This window comes from Crocodylus siamensis, chromosome 12 (genome assembly GCF_052110815.1).
Source record: "Crocodylus siamensis isolate JL-2025a chromosome 12, ASM5211081v1, whole genome shotgun sequence".
Taxonomy (NCBI): Eukaryota; Metazoa; Chordata; order Crocodylia; family Crocodylidae; genus Crocodylus; species Crocodylus siamensis.
This window is the reverse complement of record NC_143406.1, coordinates 6,088,129-6,101,685: the sequence shown is the minus strand read 5'-3', so window position 1 is coordinate 6,101,685 and position 13,557 is coordinate 6,088,129. Positions and strand designations below refer to the sequence as shown.

General features: G+C 38.9%; 1 protein-coding gene across 9 annotated transcripts in view; it reads left to right on the top strand.

The window, feature by feature from the left end:
* Positions 1 to 13,557, top strand: part of VPS13D (vacuolar protein sorting 13 homolog D) — a 183,236-nt gene that overhangs the window by 54,032 nt on the left and 115,647 nt on the right. For 7 of the 9 annotated variants that reach the window (XM_090024785.1, XM_090024786.1, XM_090024784.1 and 4 more), the window contains 9 exons: positions 139 to 294; positions 984 to 1,212; positions 1,998 to 2,072; positions 2,672 to 2,875; positions 4,820 to 4,909; positions 6,699 to 6,839; positions 8,311 to 8,433; positions 9,887 to 9,961; positions 13,401 to 13,506. In XM_090024785.1, the coding sequence (XP_089880911.1) occupies positions 139 to 294; positions 984 to 1,212; positions 1,998 to 2,072; positions 2,672 to 2,875; positions 4,820 to 4,909; positions 6,699 to 6,839; positions 8,311 to 8,433; positions 9,887 to 9,961; positions 13,401 to 13,506 (1,199 nt within the window). The remainder of the gene's footprint in view (positions 1 to 138; positions 295 to 983; positions 1,213 to 1,997; positions 2,073 to 2,671; positions 2,876 to 4,819; positions 4,910 to 6,698; positions 6,840 to 8,310; positions 8,434 to 9,886; positions 9,962 to 13,400; positions 13,507 to 13,557) is intronic. The other 2 variants (XM_090024788.1, XM_090024787.1) reach the window with 1 other exon arrangement.

Below are 13,557 nucleotides of genomic sequence, written 5' to 3'. Positions count from 1 at the left end.
AAATGGTGATCCCCAGAAAGAGACTTTGCAAGGTTCACTGTGGCAGTAGAAGCAGAAAAATACCCTGTGTGTGCAGTCTTTGATTTTTTTCTTTCCCTTTTTCCTCCCTCTAACTCGTCCACCTTTCAATCATTTTAGGTGTTTTCATGCCGCTTGGGAAATGAGCAAGACACTGCACTGTCTATAATTGATCCTGTACAAATTCAGATGGAACTGGTTGGGAATTCTGCATACCCAAGTGGTTCAGGATTGCTGGATGCCTTCAATAGTGAGGATTTTCCACCAGTTCTAGAGGTATTACCAAGAATATAAATGAAAAAAATTGTCAATCTAAAAATATTTAGGCTGATGCTGAAGACTCCAAAACGGTGCTTTTTCACATGGGTAAGAAAAGAATACGGTAATTCTTTAAAAGAAATATAGAAACAGGCACATGGACATTATTTTGGTGGTAAGAAAGGAGTGATTTCTGATGGTGTTTTTTAATTATTAGATATATTTATTAAAGAGAAGAACAACAACAGCAACAATCCATTACTGCAAAAACACAAAGCTGTGACTTAGATTCCCTATGGTAACTTTCTGGTGTATGATCATAACTTAAAGTACTTTCTTTTGTAAGTCTACCTGTTATCATGGCTTGTTAAAAAATACATTTAGAGCTATTATTTTTCCCCTTAAGCAAGCAAGCAAGCAGTCCATCCCTGGTTTGAGACTTTAAAATAAATGTTACCAAACTTCTCCCTTACTGAAAGATCTTCTGCATGCACAAATAGTTTATCTTTTAGTTGATGGCCTGAGGCCTTTTAAAGTTTATGCATTATTGGTTAATTAGAGAAACTTGGCAGTTTTAACCATCTCCTCTATTGTCGCTTTCCTCCTAGAAACGTGTTGCTACAAGATACAGTATACAAAAATTACACAAATAGAATAAAAATGGTGACTTAAAACTTTAATCATACCAGTTTTTTTGTTTCATTTAGATTCAGTTGCAAGCATTGGACATCAGACTGTCTTACAATGATGTCCAGCTGTTTTTGGCCATTGCAAAGTCCATCCCTCAGCAAACTAGTGCTGCCGTGCCTGACTCTTCCATCTCAAATGCTGAGAGTGCTGCTAGTAATCTTTCCAGTTCATCTTGGGCAAATGAGACCTCATCATCAACATTTGAAAGCAGAGAGGCATCTAAACACACATTAGATCCTGTTCTTGGTATGCCTTTAATTATTAGACCAAAACCATTTTCCATGCTTTAAGGAGACTTCTGTGAGAAAAGCTGGATGTAATGTTTAACAACAGATGCTTGTAGCTTGGTTATATGAAATCTATATTTCATCAGTTTAGGTATGCATATGATATTGTTAGATAGTCTGCTTCCTGGAAGTAGATTACTTAATTTTAGTTTATACTTGACTTGAATCATGATGGCCTATCTTGATACATTGGCAGGATGCAGTAATGCTTAGGTAAGAAACAGTACAAGGGAAGTGATGTTACTTTAAATTGTTTAAGTAAATGAAACATTGGCCTTCCCTACTCCACTAGCAAGCTTTTATTGATGTTAGGCTTTGCAAACGATTAAAATGCATGTGCAGTTGTAACTTGCCAAAAATAACACGATATACAAGACTGAAAATGGCTATACCTTCTTCGCTGTTATTTAGGTAAAATAGAACTGAAAATAGATGAGGAATCTTTCACTGCATGAAAGGGTTTAATATATGGATCCAAGAACAGTTAGTCCAAACTGTAATTAAGTGCCTGTTTATATGCCTAAGACGGTTGATTTTTAGCCTGGTCTAAAATACAAAACATTAAACAAGTTGTGCTTTTTGGACTGAAGCATCCCTGAATCCGTAATACTTTTTTTTTTTAAAAAAGAAGTACTTGGGGCTCTCAGAATTGGATCCATTTTTAAACAGGAGGACATGACATTTTTAAGATAAAAGCAGGTAGAGCAACTACTTTATAAAAACTAATGCTTGACTTAATTACAGAGGTACAGCTGGCTCGACTTCAGGAACTGGGATTTAGCATAGATGACTGTCGCAAAGCACTTTTAATTTGCCAAGGTAATTTCAGATTTGTTATATGTAGTTTTAGTTTGGATTATGGTTTCCTGTCTTGGTACAGTGGAACAGTCAAATTAGCAGCTACTTGAGATGTAGACAAGTGTCCTCTATCTATTCTTTTACCCTTCTGTCACTAAAATAAGGTTTATATCTACTTCCTTCAAATACTTTTATTTTATGCCCTATTACTATGTATATCTTGAACTGTGTTCTCTCTCATGTGTTTGTTGATTTACAAGTTTCTTCTCTGAAAAATATGTCTCACTTTAAACATGATATACTTCTCTGCCGTGCCGTAGCAGTCCCTCAACACTGATCACTGTTTTGCTGAAGTTGTATATGGATTATCCTCCTTCTCGTTTACAGGCACTCAGATTTTAATCCAACAAAATGCTGTATTGCTCTCTAAAGATATAACAAATAGTCTTCATGAATATGAAGTTATTTCCTAATTGGAACTTTCCTTATTTTCCTGACATTAAACACCACTTTAGCCATTTGTTTTTGGGTTTTGTAGGGAATTGGTTTAATTGCTTTGTACAAATACTTTTTCCATCAAACACATATTAAGTATATGGGTTTTTTGCTTATCTTTTAAGGCCAGTTGAAAAAAGCAGCAAGTTGGTTGTTTAAGAATGCCGAACCTTTGAAATCCATTTCACCAGCCTCTCGTCGAGATGGCCAGGGAGCTGTGCCAGTTCAGTTTGTTTCTGGAGTGGAGATTAAAGCAGAAAGCATATGCATTTGTTTTATTGATGACTGCATGGACTGTGATGTTCCTTTGGCCGAGTTAACTTTTTCACGTGAGTTTCTTGCTTGCTTAATTGTCTTTTTAATCACTTACGTGATTGAAACAGTGGTTGGCAACATTTTCTAGCAGTGGACCAGAATCACCCGGTTTGGGTCCGAGGCATACTGATGTTAAATCCTGGATGCCACTACTACTGAAGCTGATTTTTCTCTGCCTATGTTGCAGTCAGGTAGCAGAGTACTTAAGTGCTTGAATGGCCTCTGAAGCCTCCAGATCCATGGCTGGATCCAGTGGCCCAACAGCCCAGATCTGGCCCATGGCTCCACAGCCCAGATCCGGCCAATTGCTGATTTCTGCTTTTAAAGAATCCTTCTGTACCTGTAGCTGTATATGTTCCTAATCTGCATTTCAGTCTGGGAGCACCAGAAATATTTTTTTAAAAGAATATTATTTGTGTACTTCCTCTGCAAAGTAAATCTAATTGAACAAATATGTTCACTGTGTAAGTGAAGAATGGGTGGTGAACGTGAAATGGTATTAGTCTGGATAGTGGTTGGGTCTAATACAGATCAGGGCTGTTTGTAGGTCTAATACAGGGCTGTTTGCGTTAAACAGTGAACAAGGGCATTGGAAGTTACTACTCCCCCTTTTGCTGCCTTCCCTCCTCCTTGTTTCCGAACTCAAAATGCGTTCTTTGTGAAAATGTGATTTTGGCGTTCACTAAGGACTGCCCACCTTTGAATAAAAGCCAAGGAGTCAGGGTTTTAATATAGGGGGTTTTTTTTCCCTGTTAATTTTCTTTTTGCATTAGTAGGTTCTCTAATATAAAGTCTGACAGAAGGATGTGGGAGGCTGTGTTCTATTAAGAGGTAGATAATTAAGCCTTTATTAGGGAAGGAAGCTGGATAACTGTCTATCTAGACTTCTGGCAAAAGCTACTCAAGTATTTTATGTGTAGATTGCACAGAGGAAAGAGAAGAGAACATTTTCCACATTAAAATAACATGTAGTTAAATCCTTCGGGACATTACCTTGCAGGGTTTATGTTTGTTTGCTTTCTGATCACTGGTCCAGGACAGAACTTTGGGAAGTTTATAGGCACTGATAGCATTTGTACCGGTCTCCCTGCAGTGTGTCTGGCTCTCGAACTTCAAGAGATACTGGACCTTAAAATTCTCTCATGGCAACTACCATTTTGTGGTGTTTTCCTTCTCTTCTGTTGCACCAGACTTCTAGCATCAGCATCCTGCACGATAAATTAAAGATAGAGAAAAATGATTTGTGGCGATTGAAATTCAGTGTTCCTAGTTATGTTCAGATGACATTTATTCATGGTGTTTGAATCCAACAGTGTTGCTAAGTTCATGATAGCTGAAAAAGGGAGTGGAAAGGTTGCAGTGAGATGCAGACAGTTTTTTGTATTGCTGCTGGACCATTGGCGAGCAGTCTGCTCTCACAATGTACCAGTGGCCTGCCATAATTATTATTATTATTATTTTTTTTTGCCATGCTTGACCCAAGAAATTGCTTACTCGCCCCTGAAATTTAACAGCTGTCTGGTCACAGAGGTTTTATATCTGAATCATAGTGGTTTTTGGTTTTGATGTCTTTATGGGAATCGAGGAGTTTCTTAATAATTTACTGGAGTTGTGTATTTTATCAGTTTCAGTTTAAATGTACCTGGCAACTTGACAGTAATGAGATTTGTTTTGTGCGTGTAGGAGATACCAAATGCAGGTTCACCGTCAGAGGTCAGGACCACATCTGCTTCTTTCTGTACAGCACGTAGCATAATGGCATACTTGTCATGATTTGAACCCTGGAGTGCTTCAGTGCAAAAAAGAATTGTACAGCTCATTATTTTGTTTGAAGAGCACTGTTAGATATTTTTATGCTATTCAGAAAAAAAACCTATCCATTTCTTGTCAGTGTCTCCTTGAAGGAAGGCCTCAGTCATACTTCTCTTGCAGTCATATAATGTTCACTTCTGTTACAGGTTTGAATTTTCTCCAGCATGTGAGAGCCAACCCTGAAGGCTATGCTCAGTTTACACTCTCTGGAGATTATTATAACCGTGAGCTTTCGGGTAAATATAAAATATACGCATGTATATATTACTGTAGGATTTGGAAAGCGGTCTTGCATACTTTAGTAGTCTGGACTTCACTCAACATATGTATTTAAGGGGTAGGGGAGGGTTGCTGCATCAGCCTGTGGTCTGTAAAGAAGAAGAAAAGCTTAACTTAAATGCATATGACAGAAACAGAAATTTAAAGGGATAGCGTTGACACAAATATCATTGTTGCGGTATCCTTTTATTATCAATATCTTATATTTGTTACTTTTTAAAATTAAAATCTCTTCCTTGCTATTTTATGTTTGCTTTCTGTTTTGGTTGTTAATTCTTTTGTTCAATCCCATTTGTCCTTTTTTAAATACAAGGACTATGAGAGCATCTGAGTAGATTTAAAATCTGCAAAAGGCAAGGATTCTTGTGGGTTATATCTTTTATTGAACCAACTGCATGGTTAGGGTGGACATGGGCAAGCTTTCAGGTATTACAGTACACTTCCTCAAGCCTCTGGGAGAGACGCAGACAAAGCAGAGTTAAGTAGCTGATAGAACAAAAAAAAAATCCATTTAACCCATTTAAAAAAAGTACATTTTAATCCTGACAAAAGGGAACTGGGGTTGAACTTTTATATGGGAAATGAGACCGTTATAGTCATTTTAGATGAGATTCCTCAAAACAGAGTCTAGGAGCTGTCATGGTTTAGTGCCTTGGCCCTGCACACTGCATGTATCCTGTGGGCTGGACCTGGCGCTGCGCGCAGCATGGAGTTTGTATGTAGCATCCTGCTAGACTAGCTCTGCTGACTGCCTCTGGGGCCTGTCCAGATTAGGCCATGCCAGAGCCAGCATAAAGGGCTGGGCTGGACGGGCACCACATGGATCATGCATCCCCTGTGCTGCATGCAGAACGTGCAGTCAGTCCAGCTCCACACTCTGCATGTGCTGGCCCCAGAGCCTGCTGTGCACAGGGCTGGTACGGGGCACACAACAAGGGGCCTACTGCATAGGCTGCATGCAGTGCCCAGACTGACCCCTTGTGCTGCCTGCAGTGCCAGCTCCTGCTCATGTGTAGTGTGCAGCACATGCCTCAGGCCAGTGCCAGGTGCACAGATGAATTTTGGGGCTGGTGTCTGCTTGCTGTGTGTGGTGTGTAGGCTGGACCCCGCACCTTGGGTGCTGCACAAGGACCCGCAGACTTGGGTGGGACCCAGTGCCCCTCATCCTTCCCATTGGGCTTGGGTAAGTTTGATACCCCTAGTTTAGTGTGTAAGTGCACCACTGGAAGGGAGAGGGGACAAGATTTTGGGTCTACAAAATCTGATTTCTTAATGTGTCAACAGGAAGGACATCTTCAGGAATAAATTGGCAATGATAAAGCAATTAATTATCTTAGCAAAGCAGAATAAACTGTTTCTTTGCTGTTTTTGCTGTGTATCTTAAATCCTTCTGTTTCATGATAGTATCCATAAATATTTGCTGCCAAATTCTCTTGTTGTACAGAATCCTATTGAAATTAATTTACACTCATACTATTACTGAATTTTGTTTGAAGCTGTTAGTTCTTTCTAGTACTTGCCTTTATAACAGCACTTGGTATTTGCTATGTTTCTCCTGTTTTGAACAACTTCCTACTATTTGGGAATATGCTCAGCTGGCTGAGTATGTGTATATAAAGTTCATCTTGAATGCTGATTGAAAACAAAGGGCCTTTTCACGAAGGTTTGTCTTTAGTGGGAACTTTGTACATAAGCCGCTTTCCAATATGTGCTGCATAAGTCTGTCGCTTTTGATATTGTTCTAAGGTTGGGAACCATTCATTGAACCATGGCCGTGTTCAGTGTCATGGCAACAACAGGCAGCCAGCCGCCTACATCCTTCTCGACTAAAGCTGGAAGTGAAAGCCAGACATCGTTTAGATATCAATGTTACATCGGTGTTGTTAGGTGCGTATGAGAGCACTCTTAGACCATTATTATTTAACATAATAGCTCTTTGCATGGAATAGACTTGACAGGTCTCTCTGAGTCCCAGTTTTTACTGCAGTCAAAGGCAAAGGCTTGGCCTAAAGCGCTCAAGATTCTTTAGATGGCTAAACTAGGCGGGTGTTCATTCCAACCATCAATGTATTATCAGAGGCTAGGAGAGTGCGAAGCCTTCAGTTACATACTTCAGAACTTAATAAGCACACCATCTTTGGTCATTTGAAGTCAACAGAATTTGTGCCAAGTGTATTAATGAAAAACAGGCTTTTGTAAAACATCCCATGACATCCTATAGAATTACAGGCAGTCCTCGACTTATCTTTCGTACTTACAACATTTTATAAATTGACACCCTGTTTTGACTTTCTGACGTCTGTTTTGACTTTACAACCCTTGATTTGATGCTATGCCATGTCAGCTGTGTCACCCATCTCATCTGGCCAAACTTCCTTGGACACTTTCTTTAAGAAAGCAGATGAGACTCCAGAAAAACCTGCAGCAGAGACTCCTGAGAAGACTTCAGCCAAGAGCCCTTCAAAAAGTCCAGCAAAGTCACCTCAAAGAAGTCCTTCCAAATCAGTATGATTGCTGTTTACAATATAAGTATATTAATGTAGATGTATTACTCATCAATGATTGATTGAGTACAAAATTCCTGGTTATTTTTGGTGAAAGTAGGGTATTGGGCTTTGGTTCAGGAACCAATCCCCCATTAAAACATTGTTTCTTATGGGAAAATTGGTTCCGAGTTGCAATGTTTCAACTTAAGGCCTGGTTTTCAGGAACCAGTTGTGACCTAAGTCCGAGGACTGCCTGTATTGTGATAAACTTAGCAGTTTATAGAAAGCTGGCAAGTATAGTATATGACTGCTCACTTGGTCCAGGTATGATGCATATAGATATTTCTGCACAAAGCCAGAGCTGTGAAGCAGTTCGAATTTTGACTTCATTTAAAAATGAAAAGTGATTATTGGTTTGAAATACATTTATGAAAGAGTGCCAAAAACTTGCAAATGTAGCTCCAAACCATTACACGCTGTGCCTGGCACAGATGTGGTACATAAAAAGAATTTCTCCTTGCACATGTGATATTACCCCCAAGATCACTTAAAAAAAAGCAAATGATATGATTTTGTTAAGCCTCATAATTTAGAGTTTGTGATGTAGCTAAGTTCAATACATGGGTACAGTGGAAGGTGGCTGCTTTGCGAATACCGTTGTGTTTTCTTAAATGGCAAATTTCATGTAACCAGGGAAAGTTAGGTGTTGCAGCCAACAGCTAGATTGACTTCAAAGCGACTTATTCTGTTTGATGTGGAAGAGAGATTTTAGGAACACATTTTAATGACCTAGCATGGGTACTTTATTCAAGTGTTAGCTTACTTTTAACCTCTGTTCTTATTTTTTGCTCTCTTTGTTTATATCGCTCTAGAACAGTATACTTGTACCAAACAGTCATGGGTGGCAGATTACTGTAAACAAGACAAAGAGGAGGACACGGTCGTATCAGAAGATTGGATGGGCTCTTCTGTGGATCCACCATGTTTTGGACAGAGTATGATGATCGCTAGTCACATTTCTTTATCTGAAATGCTTGTGGTGTAGGCAACAACTTCTTTTAAAATGTTGCAAACACAGCTTGGTTCTGATCGGTGCTTGGTGCCTTTAAGGAATGCATGGTAAAAAGATGTGTATTAATTTCTGCTTTATGGCCATAATCCCTTGAAGAGCATTTTCAGTTTTAATGAGAGAGATGCACTACTAATTTCACCTCTCTTTTTCTGTCAAGCTCTCAGTAAATGGCAGACTATTGTGTAAAACAATCCTGTGGAGGAGAAAATAGGGTAGAAGTGTGGCAGCTGCTGCGCATCCATGTATCTCATGTTTTTCAATAGTGGCCTCCCTTGCTCATTATAGAATAGTGCTAAAGGTTTCCAAAGAAAGCCTCCCCACTTTTATCACGAAGGATGATAGCTTTTGACTCATTACCCTCAGGATTAAGAAGGTAGAAATAGAGGGACCCTAGTGCAGAATGTGAAACGTGCAGCCTTCCCAGGGAAAGTTAAAGATAGTGCAAGGATCTGACCCTGTAATTTTTCATGTACTCTGGTTCCTTCCTCTATGCTGACTCTTATTCCTCTTTGACTGTTGAACTGACAACTCTCTCTTGGTCAGATTTCACCTGTCAGAGCTCTTTAGCTAAAGAAGAAGGACAATTGGCTTCCCTTCTTGCTGAGCATACCAGATTTCTGCAAGTTCAGAAATTCTTGGGGAATGCTGATTCTCTGTGCCCAAAGCATCACTCGACTGCCACGTGTGCCGCCTCTGCATAAACATAACCTTTCAAAGTAGCAAATCCCATGTTTGAATTTCAAACTGTACACGTCTCCTTTATTTACAGGTTTTTTCTGTTATGGTGGTATAGTTAAACCTGGCACTTCTAATATCACTGCTAGAGTCAGTAGTGAAGCTACATATAAAAGTGGTGTTTTTACACTATACATCTATTCATTTTGGATCCCTTTAACATTTGCATTATTAATTCATGGATTCTGTTCGATAGTGAATAGGTGACCATAAATAATAAAGTACCCCCTTTCCTTAAGCAAAAAAGATGATCCTTGTAAACTGTATATTTTGTTGAAACAGTTGAGAAATAAACAAACAAACAATGTTTCTTAGTCCCAATAGTACAATTAAGATTTGAATTTCTGAATGAAATTATATTAAGTCTCATAATGGCTTTGTTTTCCCTGTTACTTTCAAGAGAGCATTGTTTATAGTAGCTCCTGACAGTTCTCCCAGGATGTTACAAGGAGCTTTTCCTGCGCAGAATAGAAAGTCACCGGGTCAGAATTTAGCACAAGGAAATGGGTACTGCTGCATTGCGGATTGCATGGTGCCGACTGTCTATAACTTTCCTCGTTCTTGTATGCATATCAGTGAAGAATCTATCTGTGTATCTGCATTTTTCCTTACCTGCTAACTTTGTCTTTCCTGTCTGCCAGGCCTTCCCCTTGTCTACCTTAGAACTAGGAGTACAGCCAGTTTGACTAACCTAGAACATCAGATCTATGCTAGAGGTACTGTACTGTAGAGAGAGAGAGAAGAGAATGCTTTGTGTTTGCTAAGAAATGTCTTGTACAATAAATATGCACTGAATGTATGATTTGCCTGTAAATAAACTTTTAATCCTTGTATATGAAAGCTAACAAGGGCCTTGCTTATTAGCTTTCTTTTGCCCCTGCCAAGCACCCTATATTTCTCTCATGCCTCTCTGGGTATGTCAGCAAAGAGAGGATTGGGGACCCCTGTCTAGGAAGGATCTCACCCTGGGGAAAAAATCAAAATAACAGATGTTGTAAGCCTGTTGTAAGCCCATTTCCTAGACAAAAGGATAAAAAATTGGTAGAAATTTCTCAATATATAAACAAGTGCTGTAAAGACAGCAGTTAAACTCAAAGATGATCTGATAGTCTGTTCAGTAAACATACCCTTGCTGCAGTTGTCACCCATAGTTGAAATGGTAGGGTGCTTTGAGAAGCATATTTATTCATTTTCAGTATGCATCACAAGGTAAAAAAAAAATTAAGAAATGAAATTATAATTTATCTGTCTCGTGTTTAACTTCCACAATCTCTTTGTGAAAAACTTTCCTGTTTTAAAATAAGATTTTGGATTTGTAGCATTACAGAAAAGTAAATAACACCAAAATTGTCCTATGACATGTTAACAGATGGGTGGGGAATGCCTGCTATAAATCCACATTTGTAGTCTGTTTACATCACTCTTCATAAATATTTACCCTTAGTGGTACACAGACAGCTCACAGAATTCAACAAAAAAAATATCAGGACAATATAGGGATTTAGTTTTTCTTAGGAATAATTTTATTTGTTTAGAAGAGATTGTGTAACCTTAACATGTGCCCATTAAATGATTCACTAATATGTGGAGAAAATTATATGCAAAAGGAAGGTGACCCTATGTGGAAGATTAGCTTGCATAAGAATTTGGTCCAAAACTTGTTTGCTGGAAAACAAATGTAAATGGTTTGTGCTCCTAGGATTGGGTCTAATGAGAATTGCTACAAAAAGAACATGAATAATTGATTTGTGAGTTGTGGGGGAAAACACACTGAGCTGTGATTTCTGATGTCTTGAGAGTGTGCAATCTACACAGCATGCTCCTTACTTTGAAAATTATCACACTATGGAGACTTAGGCCTCAATCCAAGCATTTCTTTTCCAGCCTCTCTTAAATCTAAATCAACATCTGATTGACTACCAGCTTAAAAGTACATCTGGTTTTTGCTCTGCCATTTTATGTAGCCAGAGCCAAATTGTAATGGCTTAAGTCAGGTCCGTTGTTAGACGGCTTTTGTGCATTTATGATTAAGCAGAAGATAAAATTTTGATCTTGAAATGGATTCTTTTGCCACTGAAGTTAGAGGAAATTCTGACATCAATTTTAATGGAATCAGGATCAAGTCCTAACTAGTATTATGTAAATCACAAACCATCTTTGTCATTCAGTATTTTGGAGGAAAGTTAAATCTGTTGAATGGTAACATGTTCAAGGACTTTATTTTTGCAAGAGAGCGTTGTGTAGAGAGACTTCTAAAGGTTCCATGTTCTTGAACCGTCTAGACCAGCCTTATATTTTTACTTTTGGGTTACCCCTTCCATGCAGCAGCTTCCCAATTATTCCCTAGTTGTGCACTGTGGGAATTAAGATTGAAAGCAATTGTATGGTTTGACAATATTTTGGACCTTAGAATATGAAGAAACATTCAAGTAAATAAGGGCGTGTGTATACAGGGACATATAACACAATCCAGATTAACTACCGGCATTACTTTAAAGTTTATTAATATACATCATAGTACAGTTTATTCGGATGTTCTTATTCAGAATTAATGGCTTTAATTCGGCTTAACTCAATTCACCTAATTACCATTCAAGTTTTTGAAGCGAGTCTGAAAAGAGAAAAAATTCGTTTTCTGCCTTTTCACTTGCTATCCTACGGGTAATGAAAGATTAGAGTTTACTTATTGTGCTCTTTTTCTGGCCTTGTTATTTAAAAACATGTACGCTGAGCACTGTTGGTTTCAGTTTTTCATAATTTTTATATAACATGATGTTGCAGTATTTTTTAGAGCACTGCATCTACTGAGCAGCCCCTCTGCTTGCTTTGTAAAGAATTCTTTGACAGTTTGTGAGTAAGATTGAGTAGTCGCATAAAAACCCCAAAACACAAACACTCAGTTTGTTAGTAGATTTTACCGAAATAGGAAAGGGCAATTTAGCGTTCTGCTCTTTGTATTAAATTGTTATTAACATAGATATGGAAGGAACAAAATACAGTAGAGGAGCCTCATTTTTCAGTGACTAACTTTTAGTTCAGAACTCTTAACTACTTCTATTGATGTTTGAATAATTTTAGGTTGGTTTGGTTTTGTTCTTTATTATGCAGCTTTATAAGCTAGTTCCACTGAGACTGTTTCGACCTTGCAGCCTTTGTAGAATCATAGAAGATGAGGGTTGGAAGGGAGGTCACATCTTGTCCAACCCCCTGCTCCAAGCAGGATCAGCCCCAGCTCGATCATCCCAGCCAGGGCTTTGTCTAGCGAGGTCTTAAAAACCTCCAAGGATGGAGACTTTTTGTAAACGGCAAAAATTGCTTTTAAGTGCAAGGTGAATGTCTTGAGGGTGTATAATAGCTGACATTTAAGCCATTAGAAAAAACTTTAATCTACCTTAGGACAGCAGTAATTGAATGTGGTTGCTACTTTCTGAGAATTTGGAGCATGTAAAAATAACCGTTATTTTGAATCCAGTTCCTAATTGTGCAGCTGTCAGCATAATCACTATACTAAAGATGCAGTCCTTCATACCGGTGGTGCTCCTTCCCTTGCCCGTCGGTCAGATCTTGTCTATGGATCCATGTTATCTGGCCCACTGGGTTCCCCACCAGTCTGAAACTTTGGCAGTGAGGGAGCAGTGGCAGTTAATTGCCACTCTCCTGTAGCCAAATGTCCTGACCTGTGGGGAGCCCCTTAGGCCAGAAAGGATGTCCTGGTGTGCCCGCAGGGCTGATCAGATGGGTGCGTGCCCACCAGGTGAACAGGTTGAGCACCACTGCTTTATAGATTTGGTATAGGCACCAAGGAATGAGTGAACTCATCTTTTTATTTCCACAGGTGGGTCCTTTGATATAGGACAGGGTGGTCAAATTAGTGAATTTGTGTGGGGAAAAAAAATTCTATATTAACTTTGTAACCATCTTGTGCATTTAAAACTAGTACTGTCCATTTGGCAGAGGGACTCCATAGACATGTGAAAAGAAAAAAGCAACAAACATGCTTTTATTTCCCTGCTCTTCTACACGTTACGAGCGCTACATGTTTTTTCTTTCCCTTTGGGCAGGTTTGAGTGTTGTAAACCTTTTTGTGTGTCTGTCCAGTTTCATGAGTACCTAAAATATTTCTGTGAGATGTAATAACGTTCTCTTACTCTGTAGCTGAAATGAAGACCCCAAAACGCAGACAGCCCTTTGTGCCATTTGCTCTGAGGAATCACACTGGATGTACCCTGTGGTTTGCCACTTTAACTACTACACCTACCCGGTAAGGAACTATTATAACGACATTTGTGATAATGTGTATCGTGTGCCTGCT